Consider the following 21,744-nt stretch of genomic DNA (forward strand, 5'->3'; position numbering starts at 1 on the left):
AATAAAGTGTCACAGTTACAAGAGTCTGGTTGCCCATTCGGGCAACCACACTAACTAGAAAATTCGCAATTTTAAAAAATTGCAGAGTGTGGTTGCCGCAGTGGCTTACATATGCCCCTCCCACTAGTATTGCCAGCCAATTACAATTTCAAGTCACGCCTTAGATCATGCGTAAGTAATTCGGAGGGGATTTAACCCCCGAAATTCATGTTTTTGCGACAAACGGTTACATTTCTCGCATTTGCGGCGCCCCCTATGGATGAAAATTGAATTGCTTTTAGAACTTGGTTGATTTTACCACCCCGGACATGTGATTGAAATTTGGGATGGATTGGACATTCCGTTCGTGATTTATGGCATTTTTTGTGATATAGGCCCCTCCTACTAACTTCGGAAGACGATTACGGCCGAACGATACGCACTTTCAAAATTCTGCGGTTCAGTTTTAATTGGATGGGTCCAGAGATCACGTGTGCCGATTTCTGTGAGATTTGGACAAAATCTGTAGGAGGAAAAGCAAAAAGTGTGTTTTGGACAAAATTCAAAATGGCGGAAAATCTATCATGGCGGAAATGGGCGTGGCCTATATGGGGAGATGCGTCATGACCCAAGGAATCCAGGGAAAACATTTTTTTTTATTTTACGACCTACGGTTCAAGAGTTATAAGCCAAAAGGTAAAGTGGGCTGTTATAGCGCCACCATGAGGCCGACCGATAAAATTTTTGTGTTAAATAATTTTAGGGATAATGTTGAATTATCCCTAAAAGTTTTGTAACTATAGTGATTACAGTCTCCGAGGAACAAATACTTGAATGTGAATTTTTGCCTTTTCCCATTCATGTCAATGGGGAAATTTAATTCACTAATAAATTCATATCAATTAAACTATACAACATTTCTCTTAACAAAATACAAGCACACGATTCCCGATTTTTCCGGTCAATTTGACATATGGCTCAAGTGCGTACAGCGTACAGTGTGGGAGGTATAAAGCGTCAAAATAAAGACTACTAATAAAGACCACACTAACAAATAACACTAGAAAATTCGCAATTTTAAAAAATTGCAGAGTGTGGTTGCCGCAGTGGCTTACATATGCCCCTCCCACTAGTATTGCCAGCCCCAATTACAATTTCAAGTCACGCCTTAGATCATGCGTAAGTAATTCGGAGGGGATTTAACCCCCGAAATTCATGTTTTTGCGACAAACGGTTACATTTCTCGCATTTGCGGCGCCCCCTATGGATGAAAATGGAATTGCTTTTAGAACTTGGTTGATTGAACCACCCCGGACATGTGATTGAAATTTGGGATGGATTGGACATTCCGTTCGTGATTTATGGCATTTTTTGTGATATAGGCCCCTCCTACTAACTTCGGAAGACGATTACGGCCGAACGATACGCACTTTCAAAATTCTGCGGCTCAGTTTTAATTGGATGGGTCCAGAGATCACGTGTGCCGATTTCTGTGAGATTTGGACAAAATCTGTAGGAGGAAAAGCAAAAAGTGTGTTTTGGACAAAATTCAAAATGGCGGAAAATCTATCATGGCGGAAATGGGCGTGGCCTATATGGGGAGATGCGTCATGACCCAAGGAATCCAGGGAAAAAATAATTTTGATTTTACGACCTACGGTTCAAGAGTTATAAGCCAAAAGGTAAAGTGGGCTGTTATAGCGCCACCATGAGGCCGACCGATAAAATTTTAGGGTTAAATAATTTTAGTGATAATGTTGAAATATCCCTAAAAGTTTTGTAACTATAGTGATTACAGTCTCCGAGGAACAAATACTTTTATGTGAATTTTTGCCTTTTCCCATTCATGTCAATGGGGAAATTTAATTCACTAATAAATTCATATCAATTAAACTATACAACATTTCTCTTAACAAAATACAAGCACACGATTCCCGATTTTTCCGGTCAATTTGACATATGGCTCAAGTGCGTACAGCGTACAGTGTGGGAGGTATAAAGCGTCAAAATAAAGACTACTCCAGTGAGAAAATAATAATAAAGTGTCACAGTTACAAGAGTCTGGTTGCCCATTCGGGCAACCACACTAATAATAACTAGAAAATTCGCAATTTAAAAAAATTGCAGAGTGTGGTTGCCGCAGTGGCTTACATATGCCCCTCCCACTATTATTGCCAGCCAATTACAATTTCAAGTCACGCCTTAGATCATGCGTAAGTAATTCGGAGGGGATTTAACCCCCGAAATTCATGTTTTTGCGACAAACGGTTACATTTCTCGCGTTTGCGGCGCCCCCTATGGATGAAAATGGAATTGCTTTTAGAACTTGGTTGATTGAACCACCCCGGACATGTGATTGAAATCTGGGATGGATTGGACATTCCGTTCGTGATTTATGGCATTTTTTGTGATATAGGCCCCTCCTACTAACTTCCGAAGACGATTACGGCCGAACGATACGCACTTTCAAAATTCTGCGGCTCAGTTTTAATTGGATGGGTCCAGAGATCACGTGTGCCGATTTCTGTGAGATTTGGACGAAATCTGTAGGAGGAAAAGCAAAAAGTGTGTTTTGGACAAAATTCAAAATGGCGGAAAATCTATCATGTCGGAAATGGGCGTGGCCTATATGGGGAGATGCGTCATGACCCAAGGAATCCAGGGAAAACATTTTTTTGATTTTACGACCTACGGTTCAAGAGTTATAAGCCAAAAGGTAAAGTGGGCTGTTATAGCGCCACCATGAGGCCGACCGATAAAATTTTAGTGTTAAATAATTTTAGGGATAATGTTGAATTATCCCTAAAAGTTTTGTAACTATAGTCATTACAGTCTCCGAGGAACAAATACTTGAATGTGAATTTTTGCCTTTTCCCATTCATGTCAATGGGGAAATTTAATTCACTAATAAATTCATATCAATTAAACTATACAACATTTCTCTTAACAAAATACAAGCACACGATTCCCGATTTTTCCGGTCAATTTGACATATGGCTCAAGTGTGTACAGCGTACAGTGTGGGAGGTATAAAGCGTCAAAATAAAGACTACTAATAAAGACCACACTAACAAATAACACTAGAAAATTCGCAATTTTAAAAAATTGCAGAGTGTGGTTGCCGCAGTGGCTTACATATGCCCCTCCCACTAGTATTGCCAGCCAATTACAATTTCAAGTCACGCCTTAGATCATGCGTAAGTAATTCGGAAGGGGATTTAACCCCCGAAATTCATGTTTTTGCGACAAACGGTTACATTTCTCGCATTTGCGGCGCCCCCTATGGATGAAAATTTAATTGCTTTTAGAACTTGGTTGATTGAACCACCCCGGACATGTGATTGAAATTTGGGATGGATTGGACATTCCGTTCGTGATTTATGGCATTTTTTGTGATATAGGCCCCTCCTACTAACTTCGGAAGACGATTACGGCCGAACGATACGCACTTTCAAAATTCTGCGGTTCAGTTTTAATTGGATGGGTCCAGAGATCACGTGTGCCGATTTCTGTGAGATTTGGACAAAATCTGTAGGAGGAAAAGCAAAAAGTGTGTTTTGGACAAAATTCAAAATGGCGGAAAATCTATCATGGCGGAAATGGGCGTGGCCTATATGGGGCGATGCGTCATGACCCAAGGAATCCAGGGAAAAACTTTTTTTTATTTTACGACCTACGGTTCAAGAGTTATAAGCCAAAAGGTAAAGTGGGCTGTTATAGCGCCACCATGAGGCCGACCGATAAAATTTTAGTGTTAAATAATTTTAGGGATAATGTTGAATTATCCCTAAAAGTTTTGTAACTATAGTGATTACAGTCTCCGAGGAACAAATACTTGAATGTGAATTTTTGCCTTTTCCCATTCATGTCAATGGGGAAATTTAATTCACTAATAAATTCATATCAATTAAACTATACAACATTTCTCTTAACAAAATACAAGCACACGATTCCCGATTTTTTCGGTCAATTTGACATATGGCTCAAGTGCGTACAGTGTACAGTGTGGGAGGTATAAAGCGTCAAAATAAAGACTACTAATAAAGACCACACTAACAAATAACACTAGAAAATTCGCAATTTTAAAAAATTGCAGAGTGTGGTTGCCGCAGTGGCTTACATATGCCCCTCCCACTAGTATTGCCAGCCAATTACAATTTCAAGTCACGCCTTAGATCATGCGTAAGTCATTCGGAGGGGATTTAACCCCCGAAATTCATGTTTTTGCGACAAACGGTTACATTTCTCGCATTTGCGGCGCCCCCTATGGATGAAAATGGAATTGCTTTTAGAACTTGGTTGATTGAACCACCCCGGACATGTGATTGAAATTTGGGATGGATTGGACATTCCGTTCGTGATTTATGGCATTTTTTGTGATATAGGCCCCTCCTACTAACTTCGGAAGACGATTACGGCCGAACGATACGCACTTTCAAAATTCTGCGGCTCAGTTTTAATTGGATGGGTCCAGAGATCACGTGTGGCGATTTCTGTGAGATTTGGACGAAATCTGTAGGAGGAAAAGCAAAAAGTGTGTTTTGGACAAAATTCAAAATGGCGGAAAATCCATCATGGCGGAAATGGGCGTGGCCTATATGGGGAGATACGTCATGACCCAAGGAATCCAGGGAAAACATTTTTTTGATTTTACGACCTACGGTTCAAGAGTTATAAGCCAAAAGGTAAAGTGGGCTGTTATAGCGCCACCATGAGGCCGACCGATAAAATTTTAGTGTTAAATAATTTTAGGGATAATGTTGAATTATCCCTAAAAGTTTTGTAACTATAGTGATTACAGTCTCCGAGGAACAAATACTTGAATGTGAATTTTTGCCTTTTCCCATTCATGTCAATGGGGAAATTTAATTCACTAATAAATTCATATCAATTAAACTATACAACATTTCTCTTAACAAAATACAAGCACACGATTCCCGATTTTTTCGGTCAATTTGACATATGGCTCAAGTGCGTACAGCGTACAGTGTGGGAGGTATAAAGCGTCAAAATAAAGACTACTAATAAAGACCACACTAACAAATAACACTAGAAAATTCGCAATTTTAAAAAATTGCAGAGTGTGGTTGCCGCAGTGGCTTACATATGCCCCTCCCACTAGTATTGCCAGCCAATTACAATTTCAAGTCACGCCTTAGATCATGCGTAAGTAATTCGGAGGGGATTTAACCCCCGAAATTCATGTTTTTGCGACAAACGGTTACATTTCTCGCGTTTGCGGCGCCCCCTATGGATGAAAATGGAATTGCTTTTAGAACTTGGTTGACTGAACCACCCCGGACATGTGATTGAAATTTGGGATGGATTGGACATTCCGTTCGTGATTTATGGCATTTTTTGTGATATAGGCCCCTCCTACTAACTTCGGAAGACGATTACGGCCGAACGATACGCACTTTCAAAATTCTGCGGCTCAGTTTTAATTGGATGGGTCCAGAGATCACGTGTGCCGATTTCTGTGAGATTTGGACGAAATCTGTAGGAGGAAAAGCAAAAAGTGTGTTTTGGACAGAATTCAAAATGGCGGAAAATCTATCATGGCGGAAATGGGCGTGGCCTATATGGGGAGATGCGTCATGACCCAAGGAATCCAGGGAAAAAATAATTTTGATTTTACGACCTACGGTTCAAGAGTTATAAGCCAAAAGGTAAAGTGGGCTGTTATAGCGCCACCATGAGGCCGACCGATAAAATTTTAGGGTTAAATAATTTTAGTGATAATGTTGAAATATCCCTAAAAGTTTTGTAACTATAGTGATTACAGTCTCCGAGGAACAAATACTTTTATGTGAATTTTTGCCTTTTCCCATTCATGTCAATGGGGAAATTTAATTCACTAATAAATTCATATCAATTAAACTATACAACATTTCTCTTAACAAAATACAAGCACACGATTCCCGATTTTTCCGGTCAATTTGACATATGGCTCAAGTGCGTACAGCGTACAGTGTGGGAGGTATAAAGCGTCAAAATAAAGACTACTCCAGTGAGAAAATAATAATAAAGTGTCACAGTTACAAGAGTCTGGTTGCCCATTCGGGCAACCACACTAACTAGAAAATTCGCAATTTTAAAAAATTGCAGAGTGTGGTTGCCGCAGTGGCTTACATATGCCCCTCCCACTAGTATTGCCAATTACAATTTCAAGTCACGCCTTAGATCATGCGTAAGTAATTCAGAGGGGATTTAACCCCCGAAATTCATGTTTTTGCGACAAACGGTTACATTTCTCGCATTTGCGGCGCCCCCTATGGATGAAAATGGAATTGCTTTTAGAACTTGGTTGATTGAACCACCCCGGACATGTGATTGAAATGTGGGATGGATTGGACATTCCGTTCGTGATTTATGGCATTTTTTGTGATATAGGCCCCTCCTACTAACTTCGGAAGACGATTACGGCCGAACGATACGCACTTTCAAAATTCTGCGGCTCAGTTTTAATTGGATGGGTCCAGAGATCACGTGTGCCGATTTCTGTGAGATTTGGACAAAATCTGTAGGAGGAAAAGCAAAAAGTGTGTTTTGGACAAAATTCAAAATGGCGGAAAATCTATCATGGCGGAAATGGGCGTGGCCTATATGGGGAGATGCGTCATGACCCAAGGAATCCAGGGAAAAAATAATTTTGATTTTACGACCTACGGTTCAAGAGTTATAAGCCAAAAGGTAAAGTGGGCTGTTATAGCGCCACCATGAGGCCGACCGATAAAATTTTAGGGTTAAATAATTTTAGTGATAATGTTGAAATATCCCTAAAAGTTTTGTAACTATAGTGATTACAGTCTCCGAGGAACAAATACTTTTATGTGAATTTTTGCCTTTTCCCATTCATGTCAATGGGGAAATTTAATTCACTAATAAATTCATATCAATTAAACTATACAACATTTCTCTTAACAAAATACAAGCACACGATTCCCGATTTTTCCGGTCAATTTGACATATGGCTCAAGTGCGTACAGCGTACAGTGTGGGAGGTATAAAGCGTCAAAATAAAGACTACTCCAGTGAGAAAATAATAATAAAGTGTCACAGTTACAAGAGTCTGGTTGCCCATTCGGGCAACCACACTAACTAGAAAATTCGCAATTTTAAAAAATTGCAGAGTGTGGTTGCCGCAGTGGGCTTACATATGCCCCTCCCACTAGTATTGCCAGCCAATTACAATTTCAAGTCACGCCTTAGATCATGCGTAAGTAATTCGGAGGGGATTTAACCCCCGAAATTCATGTTTTTGCGACAAACGGTTACATTTCTCGCATTTGCGGCGCCCCCTATGGATGAAAATGGAATTGCTATTAGAACTTGGTTGATTGAACCACCCCGGACATGTGATTGAAATTTGGGATGGATTGGACATTCCGTTCGTGATTTATGGCATTTTTTGTGATATAGGCCCCTCCTACTAACTTCGGAAGACGATTGCGGCCGAACGATACGCACTTTCAAAATTCTGCGGCTCAGTTTTAATTGGATGGGTCCAGAGATCACGTGTGCCGATTTCTGTGAGATTTGGACAAAATCTGTAGGAGGAAATGCAAAAAGTGTGTTTTGGACAAAATTCAAAATGGCGGAAAATCTATCATGGCGGAAATGGGCGTGGCCTATATGGGGAGATGCGTCATGACCCAAGGAATCCAGGGGAAAAATAATTTTGATTTTACGACCTACGGTTCAAGATTTATAAGCCAAAAGGTAAAGTGGGCTGTTATAGCGCCACCATGAGGCCGACCGATAAAATTTTAGGGTTAAATAATTTTAGTGATAATGTTGAAATATCCCTAAAAGTTTTGTAACTATAGTGATTACAGTCTCCGAGGAACAAATACTTTTATGTGAATTTTTGCCTTTTCCCATTCATGTCAATGGGGAAATTTAATTCACTAATAAATTCATATCAATTAAACTATACAACATTTCTCTTAACAAAATACAAGCACACGATTCCCGATTTTTCCGGTCAATTTGACATATGGCTCAAGTGCGTACAGCGTACAGTGTGGGAGGTATAAAGCGTCAAAATAAAGACTACTCCAGTGAGAAAATAACTAGAAAGAGGCAATTCTGGGAAATTGCAAAGTGTGGTTGCCCACATCGCACCCGTCGAAAATGGAATCGCTTTTTTCTCTGCGTTGATTAAGCCACCCTCGACATGTGATTCAGATTTGGGATGGATCGGACATTCCGTGCGTGAATTGTGGCCTTTTTTGTAAAATAGGCCCCTCCCACTAACTTTGGAAGACGATTACGGCCGAACGATACAGAAGATCTAAATTCTGACTGTGCTGTTTTAATGGGATAGGTCCCGAGATCATGTGTACTGATTTTTGTGAGATTTGGTCAAAATCTGTAGGAGGAGGAGCAAAAAGTGTGTTTTGAACAAAATTCAAAATGGCGGGAAATCTATCTAGACGCAAATGGGCGTGGCCTATATGGGGAGATGCGTCATGACCCAAGGAATCCAGGGAAAAAATATTTTTGATTTTACGACCTACGGTTCAAGAGTTATACCCCAAAAGGTAAAGTTGGCTGTTATAGCGCCACCATGAGGCAGAACGTTATACTTCTAAGGTAATTAATTTTAGTAATTATTATGAATCTCTCCTCCAAGTCTTGTAAGTATAGCCCTTACGGTCTCAGAGGAAAAAATACTTGAAAGTGAGTTTTTGCATTTTCCCATTCATGTCTATGGGGAAATTTAATGCACTAATTAATTCATATCAATTAAACTATCCAACAAATGTCTTATCCCAATACACGCACACGATTCCCGATGTAGCCCGTCGTTTTGACATATGGCTCGAGTGCGTGCGACAAAAACTGTGGGAGGTATAATGCGTCAAAATAAAGTTTATCTATAATAATAACAAAAATAAAAGGTCACAAAAACAATAGTATGGTTGCCTTCAGGCAACCACACTAATAATAAAGTGTCACAGTTACAAGAGTCTGGTTGCCCATTCGGGCAACCACACTAACTAGAAAATTCGCAATTTTAAAAAATTGCAGAGTGTGGTTGCCGCAGTGGCTTACATATGCCCCTCCCACTAGTATTGCCAGCCAATTACAATTTCAAGTCACGCCTTAGATCATGCATAAGTAATTCGGAGGGGATTTAACCCCCGAAATTCATGTTTTTGCGACAAACGGTTACATTTCTCGCATTTGCGGCGCCCCCTATGGATGAAAATGGAATTGCTTTTAGAACTTGGTTGATTGAACCACCCCGGACATGTGATTGAAATTTGGGATGGATTGGACATTCCGTTCGTGATTTATGGCATTTTTTGTGATATAGGCCCCTCCTACTAACTTCGGAAGACGATTGCGGCCGAACGATACGCACTTTCAAAATTCTGCGGCTCAGTTTTAATTGGATGGGTCCAGAGATCACGTGTGCCGATTTCTGTGAGATTTGGACAAAATCTGTAGGAGGAAAAGCAAAAAGTGTGTTTTGGACAAAATTCAAAATGGCGGAAAATCTATCATGGCGGAAATGGGCGTGGCCTATATGGGGAGATGCGTCATGACCCAAGGAATCCAGGGAAAACATTTTTTTGATTTTACGACCTACGGTTCAAGAGTTATAAGCCAAAAGGTAAAGTGGGCTGTTATAGCGCCACCATGAGGCCGACCGATAAAATTTTATTGTTAAATAATTTTAGGGATAATGTTGAATTATCCCTAAAAGTTTTGTAACTGTAGTGATTACAGTCTCCGAGGAACAAATACTTGAATGTGAATTTTTGCCTTTTCCCATTCATGTCAATGGGGAAATTTTATTCACTAATAAATTCATATCAATTAAACTTTACAACATTTCTCTTAACAAAATACAAGCACACGATTCCCGATTTTTCCGGTCAATTTGACATATGGCTCAAGTGCGTACAGCGTACAGTGTGGGAGGTATAAAGCGTCAAAATAAAGACTACTCCAGTGAGAAAATAACTAGAAAATTCGCAATTTTAAAAAATTGCAGAGTGTGGTTGCCGCAGTGGCTTACATATGCCCCTCCCACTAGTATTGCCAGCCAATTACAATTTCAAGTCACGCCTTAGATCATGCGTAAGTCATTCGGAGGGGATTTAACCCCCGAAATTCATGTTTTTGCGACAAACGGTTACATTTCTCGCATTTGCGGCGCCCCCTATGGATGAAAATGGAATTGCTTTTAGAACTTGGTTGATTGAACCACCCCGGACATGTGATTGAAATTTGGGATGGATTGGACATTCCGTTCGTGATTTATGGCATTTTTTGTGATATAGGCCCCTCCTACTAACTTCGGAAGACGATTACGGCCGAACGATACGCACTTTCAAAATTCTGCGGCTCAGTTTTAATTGGATGGGTCCAGAGATCACGTGTGCCGATTTCTGTGAGATTTGGACAAAATCTGTAGGAGGAAAAGCAAAAAGTGTGTTTTGGACAGAATTCAAAATGGCGGAAAATCTATCATGGCGGAAATGGGCGTGGCCTATATGGGGAGATGCGTCATGACCCAAGGAATCCAGGGAAAAAATAATTTTGATTTTACGACCTACGGTTCAAGAGTTATAAGCCAAAAGGTAAAGTGGGCTGTTATAGCGCCACCATGAGGCCGACCGATAAAATTTTAGGGTTAAATAATTTTAGTGATAATGTTGAAATATCCCTAAAAGTTTTGTAACTATAGTGATTACAGTCTCCGAGGAACAAATACTTTTATGTGAATTTTTGCCTTTTCCCATTCATGTCAATGGGGAAATTTAATTCACTAATAAATTCATATCAATTAAACTATACAACATTTCTCTTAACAAAATACAAGCACACGATTCCCGATTTTTCCGGTCAATTTGACATATGGCTCAAGTGCGTACAGCGTACAGTGTGGGAGGTATAAAGCGTCAAAATAAAGACTACTCCAGTGAGAAAATAATAATAAAGTGTCACAGTTACAAGAGTCTGGTTGCCCATTCGGGCAACCACACTAATAATAAAGTGTCACAGTTACAAGAGTCTGGTTGCCCATTCGGGCAACCACACTAATAATAATAATAAAGTGTCACAGTTACAAGAGTCTGGTTGCCCATTCGGGCAACCACACTAATCAAACGGACTCAGTGTGAATCTGCCCTTAAAGGCAGGCCTTAGACTAGCCCTGAAACATGACTGTCATGATTATCATGACAGTCATGACGCAACTGAAAGACAACCAGGGTCTCAAATCAGTAAAAAGTCTTAGTGGTGATGATGCAGATGTTTCGGTAATTTCATTGGCTGACTGAAATGCCACGAACTTAGCGCAAAGACAATACTAGAAGACCATAACTAACTAACTCGGTTCTCTATCGATCACAAACAGTATTTTCTCTCAATTCTTACTCTCTTTTTTTCTCCTCTCTTTTTTTCATCCGGCACTTTGGGCCCTTTACCACTTGAGCCGATGGGCTCAAGGCTCAAGCCCATTTGTTAAAACAGCCCTGAGTACAACTCCTAGTAGTACTAATACTAATTGGTGTATATTTGTGTTCTAGAAAATCGGGGAGGACTTCCTGACAGACATGTTGCATGTGAAGAAGCTGATAGACTTCATCGATGACGATGTTTTCATCAGAGACGTGGCCAAAGTTAAACGGGTACAGACCTCATCTGTCTGTCTATGTATCTGTCTATCTGTGTATCTGTCAATGTGTGTATCTGTCAATGTGTGCAGTAACAGCTAGCCTAAGCTCGAAAAAGGCCAAATCTAATATTTGCTTCCCACTCACTTCCATTCTATGCAAGCGAAGGGGCTGAGATTCTGGTGGCAATGAAATGTTTGATACAGATTTCACATCGGCAGGTATTGGCTGCTCTCTGCATTTGTGCATATGTGACCGTAATTTATACTCCATAGTTAGACACAATCTGTTCTTGTGAGCAAGCAACAACGTTGTTGCTTTACAATAGCATTTTGAGTCTGCTCGATTTTGTTCTATTGTATTGTTTTGTGTTACCAGGAGAACAAGCGGAAGTTTGCAGCGTACCTGGAAAAAACATACCAGGTGAAGATAAATCCAGAATCTATCTTCGATGTTCAGGTGAAGAGGATCCACGAGCACAAGAGACAGCTGCTCAACTGTCTGCACGTCATCACCCTGTGTGTTAAGTGCTATTCACTTTCACATCTGTAATGTATGAGTAATAATAATGCCTTATAATATCATTTGATGGTAGTTGTACTAGCATGCATCTGCCCCTCCCGCCACTAGGGATCAGTGTTGCATTGATGACACTTTGCTGAAAGCCAACAGGTATTCTATTCATGTAATTAGTGTGGTTGCCCGAATGGGCAACCAGACTCTTGTAACTGTGACACTTTATTGTGGGCTCGCCACAGCGAGCTCACAATAGTTATTGCCAGCCTATATTTATTATTATTATTCTTTATTCCACCCTTTTTTTTGCGACCTAACTACTTCCACATACTTTATGCTAGAAATTTAGTTCAAACTTCAAACTGTTCAGCTCTTTGCAGTGATGTGTGCTTGTTTTTTTCTTTTTACAAAGTTTTATACTTTTTATACTTTTTTACTTTTTAACTTTCTTTTTACATTCTTTATAGTGAGAGTCGATGGAAGAAAGGTCCCATTTTTCACAGTTAACTTTTTTGAGCTCTTATTACTCCGTCATACTTTCACTTTGAAACTTCATTCAAACTTTATAATGTTCATCTATCTTTGAACTTTCATTGGTGAAAAAGTTGTTTTGAAAAAGTTTATACTTTTTAAAATATTTAACTTTATTTATAGTTTTTTCCTCCCATTGACAATGTATGGGATTGATCTCTAAATCAACCTCACTTTTGCAGCCTCATTACTCTGGCATACTTTGTCGTAGAAACGTGATTTAAACTTTAGAAAGCTCACACGACTCTGGACTTTTTCGTGGTTCAAACCGTATTCGAATACGTTAAACGGTTTTTCCGAAATCGCAGTTCAATCGCAGGCCGTTTCGCCTAATTAGTGCCAACTTAGAGTGCGGGCTTTTTTCACTAGAGTGCGTAGAACAGAAAATCTTTCCTTGAAAATTTACCAAACAAATTGCCGTCCCGGCCAAGATATTCACTTTACACGCATGTCCTTTGGTCATTTTGTAGCCACACATGTCCTCTTTCACACAATGTGACCACCAAAACACAGAGACATACAGAATGTGAACTACGGCCTTTTAAGTGACACAAATACAGTCAATCTGCTCATTGACATCCATTGTAGAAATCTTACGAGGAAATTATTGCGATGACAATTCTTAACTCGCTCTTATAACCACATTTTCGATCGTACCAACACCACAATCGCACATGGTGTACCTCAATATCTCAGGCCACTCACAGCGAAAGAATTATTTGCATTCGACTTTTACTTTTTGCGATAGAGCAATTTGTTCGGGCATAGTTTCCCCCCATTCAGAACCATTGTAAAATAAGAGATCAAGTTGCGCGCCACTTGTTTGTCTTTTACACTTCCACAGCTGAGACATATAAGGGCTTAATTACAGGGCTGAAATTAAAGTTACAAGATCTCAATGAGTTGCTCTGCGATACCTTGTGGGCTTGTAGGTCTGCTATTTGTGCAATTGGATGGCCTTTACACAGATAGATCAGATAGAGATGAAAAAGTATTTTCAAAAAAGTCTTTTCAAAAGTATTTTCAAAAAAGTATTTTCAAAAAAGTATTTTCAAAAAAGTATTTTCAAAAAATATTTTCAAAAAAATTAAAAAAATTAAAAAAAAATGAAAAAATTAAAAAAATTAAAAAAATTAAAAAAAAATTAAAAAAATTAAAAAAATTAAAAAAAAATTAAAAAAATTGAAAAAATTGAAAAAAATTGAAAAAAATGAAAAAAATGAAAAAAATGAAAACTTTTTTTTACATTTAAAGAAAAACTTTAAAAACACTTCTACAACTTCCACATACTTTATTCTGCTTAAACTATAGTTTTTACACATTTTCATACTTTTTTTAACTTTTACTTCAGCTTTAATGCATTTTCTACTTTTCTTTACAATATGCTACAGTCCCGAAATTTTGATTATAGATTTAGAACACCAATGGTAACACCATTACTCCGGTCCCCGAGTTTCAAACTTGACACGGCAATAACTTTATACAAAGCATTTTACGCGAGCCCACGCAGTTTCTACAGGAACTGCTTTCTAGTTAGTGTGGTTGCCCGAATGGGCAACCAGACTCTTGTAACTGTGACACTTTATTATTATTTTCTCACTGGAGTAGTCTTTATTTTGACGCTTTATACCTCCCACACTGTACGCTGTACGCACTTGAGCCATATGTCAAATTGACCGGAAAAATCGGGAATCGTGTGCTTGTATTTTGTTAAGAGAAATGTTGTATAGTTTAATTGATATGAATTTATTAGTGAATTAAATTTCCCCATTGACATGAATGGGAAAAGGCAAAAATTCACATAAAAGTATTTGTTCCTCGGAGACTGTAATCACTATAGTTACAAAACTTTTAGGGATATTTCAACATTATCACTAAAATTATTTAACCCTAAAATTTTATCGGTCGGCCTCATGGTGGCGCTATAACAGCCCACTTTACCTTTTGGCTTATAACTCTTGAACCGTAGGTCGTAAAATCAAAATTATTTTTTCCCTGGATTCCTTGGGTCATGACGCATCTCCCCATATAGGCCACGCCCATTTCCGCCATGATAGATTTTCCGCCATTTTGAATTTTGTCCAAAACACACTTTTTGCTTTTCCTCCTACAGATTTTGTCCAAATCTCACAGAAATCGGCACACGTGATCTCTGGACCCATCCAATTAAAACTGAGCCGCAGAATTTTGAAAGTGCGTATCGTTCGGCCGTAATCGTCTTCCGAAGTTAGTAGGAGGGGCCTATATCACAAAAAATGCCATAAATCACGAACGGAATGTCCAATCCATCCCACATTTCAATCACATGTCCGGGGTGGTTCAATCAACCAAGTTCTAAAAGCAATTCCATTTTCATCCATAGGGGGCGCCGCAAATGCGAGAAATGTAACCGTTTGTCGCAAAAACATGAATTTCGGGGGTTAAATCCCCTCTGAATTACTTACGCATGATCTAAGGCGTGACTTGAAATTGTAATTGGCAATACTAGTGGGAGGGGCATATGTAAGCCACTGCGGCAACCACACTCTGCAATTTTTTAAAATTGCGAATTTTCTAGTTATTATTATTATTTTTTTTTCACTGGAGTAGTCTTTATTTTGACGCTTTATACCTCCCACACTGTACGCTGTACGCACTTGAGCCATATGTCAAATTGACCGGAAAAATCGGGAATCGTGTGCTTGTATTTTGTTAAGAGAAATGTTGTATAGTTTAATTGATATGAATTTATTAGTGAATTAAATGTCCCCATTGACATGAATGGGAAAAGGCAAAAATTCACATAAAAGTATTTGTTCGTCGGAGACTGTAATCACTATAGTTACAAAACTTTTAGGGATAATTCAACATTATCCCTAAAATTATTTAACCCTAAAATTTTATCGGTCGGCCTCATGGTGGCGCTATAACAGCCCACTTTACCTTTTGGCTTATAACTCTTGAACCGTAGGTCCTAAAATCAAAATTATTTTTTCCCTGGATTCCTTGGGTCATGACGCATCTCCCCATATAGGCCACGCCCATTTCCGCCATGATAGATTTTCCGCCATTTTGAATTTTGTCCAAAACACACTTTTTGCTTTTCCTCCTACAGATTTTGTCCAAATCTCACAGAAATCGGCACACGTGATCTCTGGACCCATCCAATTAAAACTGAGCCGCAGAATTTTGAAAGTGCGTATCGTTCGGCCGTAATCGTCTTCCGAAGTTAGTAGGAGGGGCCTATATCACAAAAAATGCCATAAATCACGAACGGAATGTCCAATCCATCCCACATTTCAATCACATGTCCGGGGTGGTTCAATCAACCAAGTTCTAAAAGCAATTCCATTTTCATCCATAGGGGGCGCCGCAAATGCGAGAAATGTAACCGTGTGTCGCAAAAACATGAATTTCGGGGGTTAAATCCCCTCCGAATTACTTACGCATGATCTAAGGCGTGACTTGAAATTGTAATTGGCTGGCAATACTAGTGGGAGGGGCATATGTAAGCCACTGCGGCAACCACACTCTGCAATTTTTTTAAATTGCGAATTTTCTAGTGTTATTTGTTAGTGTGGTCTTTATTAGTAGTCTTTATTTTGACGCTTTATACCTCCCACACTGTACACTGTACGCACTTGAGCCATATGTCAAATTGACCGGAAAAATCGGGAATCGTGTGCTTGTATTTTGTTAAGAGAAATGTTGTATAGTTTAATTGATATGAATTTATTAGTGAATTAAATTTCCCCATTGACATGAATGGGAAAAGGCAAAAATTCACATAAAAGTATTTGTTCGTCGGAGACTGTAATCACTATAGTTACAAAACTTTTAGGGATAATTCAACATTATCCCTAAAATTATTTAACCCTAAAATTTTATCGGTCGGCCTCATGGTGGCGCTATAACAGCCCACTTTACCTTTTGGCTTATAACTCTTGAACCGTAGGTCGTAAAATCAAAATTATTTTTCCCCTGGATTCCTTGGGTCATGACGCATCTCCCCATATAGGCCACGCCCATTTCCGCCATGATAGATTTTCCGCCATTTTGAATTTTGTCCAAAACACACTTTTTGCTTTTCCTCCTACAGATTTCGTCCAAATCTCACAGAAATCGGCACACGTGATCTCTGGACCCATCCAATTAAAACTGAGCCGCAGAATTTTGAAAGTGCGTATCGTTCGGCCGCAATCGTCTTCCGAAGTTAGTAGGAGGGGCCTATATCACAAAAAATGCCATAAATCACGAACGGAATGTCCAATCCATCCCAAATTTCAATCACATGTCCGGGGTGGTTCAATCAACCAAGTTCTAATAGCAATTCCATTTTCATCCATAGGGGGCGCCGCAAATGCGAGAAATGTAACCGTTTGTCGCAAAAACATGAATTTCGGGGGTTAAATCCCCTCCGAATTACTTACGCATGATCTAAGGCGTGACTTGAAATTGTAATTGGCTGGCAATACTAGTGGGAGGGGCATATGTAAGCCCACTGCGGCAACCACACTCTGCAATTTTTTTAAATTGCGAATTTTCTAGTTTTGATTGAGATCGCCTGGAATGAGGGATGAATGGATGAATCTATATCCTGGGGAGATTGGTCTGGCACTCCTCAGTTTGAATTACATTTCGCTCACCCCAGAGTTGTGGGTGACCAATGTTCAAAGTGAGACTTTTTTGTTGTGATGTTGGAATCTGTTTGCCCTTCGGAAATAAATCCAGATTTAATATCTACGCAGTGATATTAGTCTGGCCATGCCAGGCTAATTTAGAGACACTTCCCATGAGCATGCAGGTGGTCTGTAACTATTGAGAGTGAACAAATGGAACCATGTTTTGTTATATTGTCAGAATTACAAAAATTAGGCAATTAATAACATTTAATAACAACACAAAAAAAATACAGTTTCACATTGAACAATAATGCTACAACAGCACAATGTTGTATGAGAATATCTCCTCAAACAGTGCATAATTAGCAGAACCAGATCAATAGTTAAAGCTGCAAAGCATTTTCTTTGTTTTATAGAATACATTTTTATTTGACCAATCTGCATGGTAGAGTATGTTAATACAATGTAAAGAACACAACTGCAGTGTCAAGTATTACAAGCAATGTCGGAGTCTGATTATTCATTAAAATAAAGTTCCGGATTACAGATTTAACAGATCACAAGTCAGTGAAAACTGTAGTAGTGTCATTTCACTTGACAAAGGAATCCATGTACTGAAACTTTATTTTAGTGTCACGGTTCCACTGCTGTAAGATTGTGATGCCAGAGTGTGACATAGTGGAGCTGGGAACCAGTGTGAAGACTTATTGATTGCTGATCTGCCAGCACCTGGACTGTGATTAGGATGTGCATGCACTATTTCTCTTTGTCTATAACTGTCTGACTGAGATAACTCACCAGCAGTCAGTGTCAGATCATCAAACCTCCTTCCAGTGACACTGAATTAGTTTTTGGCTATGAATCATGATATGCCCAAAATAGAGACACCTGGGGAAAGTGTTTAATTTCTGAATGACTATGATCATTCTCTCTTCCCACCTACAGTACAGACAGTTGTAGAATTCTGTACTAAATCTAACACAATTCTTCTCTAATGGGGCCCCTGGCAACAAATCTTTTCAAATGGGGGTCCACAGCCTAATGCATGCAGTACATGTCAATTTTGAGTCCTCGACATGAAGTGTAGAGTTGATGGTGTTCTGGTGTAGTAGTGTAGAGTACACTAGTGGTTCTCAACCTTTTCAGACTGTGACCCCCCAAAATAATCATATTTGACATTTGACATTTGATATTTTTACATTCCACAGATAAATAGTGAAAATAGCATATCTACAAGCTCACAACGCAAAAATCTGTTTCTCAAACCACAACCTTCCACTCACACAGATTTCACAGAGGCAGTGCAATAACTTCAGTACCTTCTTCAGCACCAGCTTCCCCTGCCCTAAATCCGCCATTCGAAGCCTCCACTCTTCCAACACCCACCTTATTCCCGTCCCCAACACCAAGCTCCGCCACACAGACCCATGTCTGTGAAACTAACTCCCCTTGCACCTGAGAGCACCACAGTCCTTTTAAAATTGAATAAAAACCTACCTTTTTAACAAAGCATTCTCTTATTTTTTTCTCTTACCTAGTTTTAACTTGACCCTTTTAGTTTAGCCAAGCTGGGTCCCATGAAATGGATTGTTGCATATTGCTGTTTTTTGCCATGCTTTTATTCCCTGTAGCACTCACGCATTATCATTATATTGTGATGTGAGCTTGTAATCGGCTATTTTCACAATTTTGGATGAGGATTAAACTCATAATCCTGTTTTTGTATATTCAATAATTAATTGTTGACAGTCTTTGTCATTAATAGGAAACCTTCTGGCATTTCTCAACATATGTATCACGGGCCAGCTAAGACGGCACGGATGGCTTGGTTCTCCATCGTGGTTTAAAAGCCCTGTTAAGACCTCATTGTTTATTCAAACTGCTTTTATACTTTTACAACTTCTACAATTTGGCCAATATTTGACCAGTTTAGTTATATCACTTAACTGCCATCGGGGACCCCCCCTGAGGGTCCCGATCCATAGGTTGAGAACCACTGGTGTAGACCACAGGCCATCCTCACTCCAGCCGCCGAGGCAAAAAGAAAATCGCTTTTTGTCCGATGTGGGTTCTTGGGCCCAGTTTTGGCTTCCCGTTCTTCTTCAGCCCAACATACCAGGTGTGCTCCTTGTACCTCTCAGACCGATACGTGTTGTAATGGTTTTCTTCCAGCATCTCCAGGAAGTAGCATTCATCAGTTACTGCAGCCTGGGATCATACCATCATAGGAAGAAGAAAAAGATTACCAGCATTCGTTAAGGTTCTTTTTATTCAGATAGGCTATCTGAAAGCATGTGCTCTGCCGAAGGCACGGGCAGCACACCAGCATGTTTGAGATGGCCTATCTGCAGTGGTGGAAAGTAACTGAGTACATTTACTCATGGTACTGTAGGCTACTTAAGTAAAAGTTTGAGGTACTTTGACTTTACTGTTTATGTTTTTATATTTACATTATTTATTGTAAATATAGTACTTTATACTCCACTATATAATTATTTGACAGCATTAGTTACTAGTATAGATTATTTAAACTGTTTAGTTAGATTATTATTACAAAACAAAACATACATTAAGATGAACCAATTAAGCCCTATTTTAGTTTCAGCTATTCAAAAAGAGCTGATCTATAAGATCACAACGTGTTCATAATGAATCAGGAGCTTGTAGATTTGCCAAATATTTGTCAAATATTTTTAAAGAATTTGTGAAATGAGCCATTCTGCATAATGAGTATATTTTGAAGCCAATGCTTTTGTACGTAGTTTTGAATACTTTACATATTTCTACATTGTGGTATTGCATTTTAGTACGTCTTCCAAAAAGAGTGCTGACATTCTTCTGCTGTTATTGAGCTCGTCTGAGCTGTGCACTAGTGTAAAGCGTGAGATACTCACTGAACTGTACAAACGTCCTTGGTCGTTCATGGCCAAATATCTTCCTGCTTCAGTTCCTTGGATGACAACAATCCCTCGCTCGACAGCTCTCAACCTGAGAACAGCTGTACAAGTGAAGATGAAACTTTTAATCAAAGTTCAAAATAGACAATAGGCATTTGTTGGTACAAATCTGTACGGCGATAAACAGACCAAAATGAAGTAATGTGGTATCTTATGAGTTTTTATTTATACATCTTTGTATATGCAATCAATCAAACAATAATCAATAATTTGTTTATGTTTCTTTGTGAGATTGCCATCCCATCACTGCTGTTTTTTCAGGTTTGTCAGCACGACACAAGAATAGACAGTAGCTTTTTTAGGCTATTGAGGAATTAAAAGAACCTCAGGGAATCTCTGGTATGCATGTACTGTACTGTATTTGATATTACTGAGAAATAACTATTGTAGCCACAGATATCATTGTAGCCTGAGGGTCCTTTATCTTCTCTTGCTTACTTTTTTCAATGTTTGCTTACAGTTTAAAAAAATCTCTATAGTTAAATGTACAGTAACAACAATTGAGATAACCCCACAAAATATCATTCAGCTATAGCCTACATATGTTCGATGTCGAACTTTCTGATGATATTTTTGTTTAATTTACAATTATCCTGTATGTGTATGTTCTAGTCCTATATATATTCTAGTCCTATATATGTTCTAGTCCTATAGGCTATTCTTTACTGAACAAACATCTGAATATAGCTATTTATTATCACTTGTTTTATTATCACTTGGAGTTGAATCCTTATACTGTACATTCCATAGACAAATCTTGAAATATTTTGAAGATTTTATGCTGATACTTTAAAAGTATCAGCAACATATTAAAATTATTATATTATTAAAATATATAGAGTAGGCTTACTAGGCTATTTCTACACTGTGCTGGATATACTTCTTGGTCCCCTAGCCCTGGTCCAGTGCTTATAGCGAGTCTCTGTCAGAGCTAGACTCGCTGTAAGCACTGGACCAGGGGCAGGGCTATTGGTCCCCCACCATGCAGTAGCATTACACATTTTAATGCAGCTGATGATGTGGTTATGCACAGACAGGTTTGCACAGTGCACACACAGCCTCCAGAGTCCAGACAATCTTACTATGAACGTCATTCTCGTCTCTGGTGCCTCCCACTGTGCCGCCAGGCAGAATGTGGAGGTGATGTCCGCCATTCATGCAGTACAGACGAGTAAGCTTCATGTGCTCCTGTTGATGCATGATCCTCATGGGCCCTGATGCTGCCGAAACAAACACCTCTCCATTCGCCATCCTTTCAAAGCTTACCAAAACTGGTCTGACCTATTATTATCAAAGGATTAATTCCGTGCACTCGTCGGAACGATCCTCGGTGGAATTCAACAAGGTTCTTTACGCCAGAGGCAGAGTGGCTATACGGATCACCGACCACCACGCAAAGAGGGGCGTGCACACGCACGCACACACACACACACACACACACACACACACACACACACACACACACACACACGACACATAGCACGAGTTTGTTTGACCATGCTGACCCTCAGTCGTGTTCTATCT

The 21,744-nt window shown here is 39.3% G+C and overlaps 1 protein-coding gene across 1 annotated transcript; it reads right to left on the reverse strand.

Moving 5' to 3' along the window:
- Positions 1-19,282: 19,282 nt before the first annotated feature.
- On the reverse strand, positions 19,283-21,471 carry LOC310873405 (putative fibroblast growth factor 1; the record flags this gene model as incomplete). The annotated part of the gene is made up of 3 exons (XM_083785775.1): positions 19,283-19,471; positions 20,158-20,261; positions 21,303-21,471. The coding sequence occupies 3 exons, from the start codon at positions 21,469-21,471 to the stop codon at positions 19,283-19,285; spliced, it is 462 nt and encodes a 153-aa protein (XP_083641901.1).
- Between the last annotated feature and the right edge of the window lie 273 nt (positions 21,472-21,744).

This window comes from Protomyctophum parallelum, assembly GCF_964188405.1.
Source record: "Protomyctophum parallelum genome assembly, chromosome: 16".
Classification (NCBI taxonomy): Eukaryota; Metazoa; Chordata; class Actinopteri; order Myctophiformes; family Myctophidae; genus Protomyctophum; species Protomyctophum parallelum.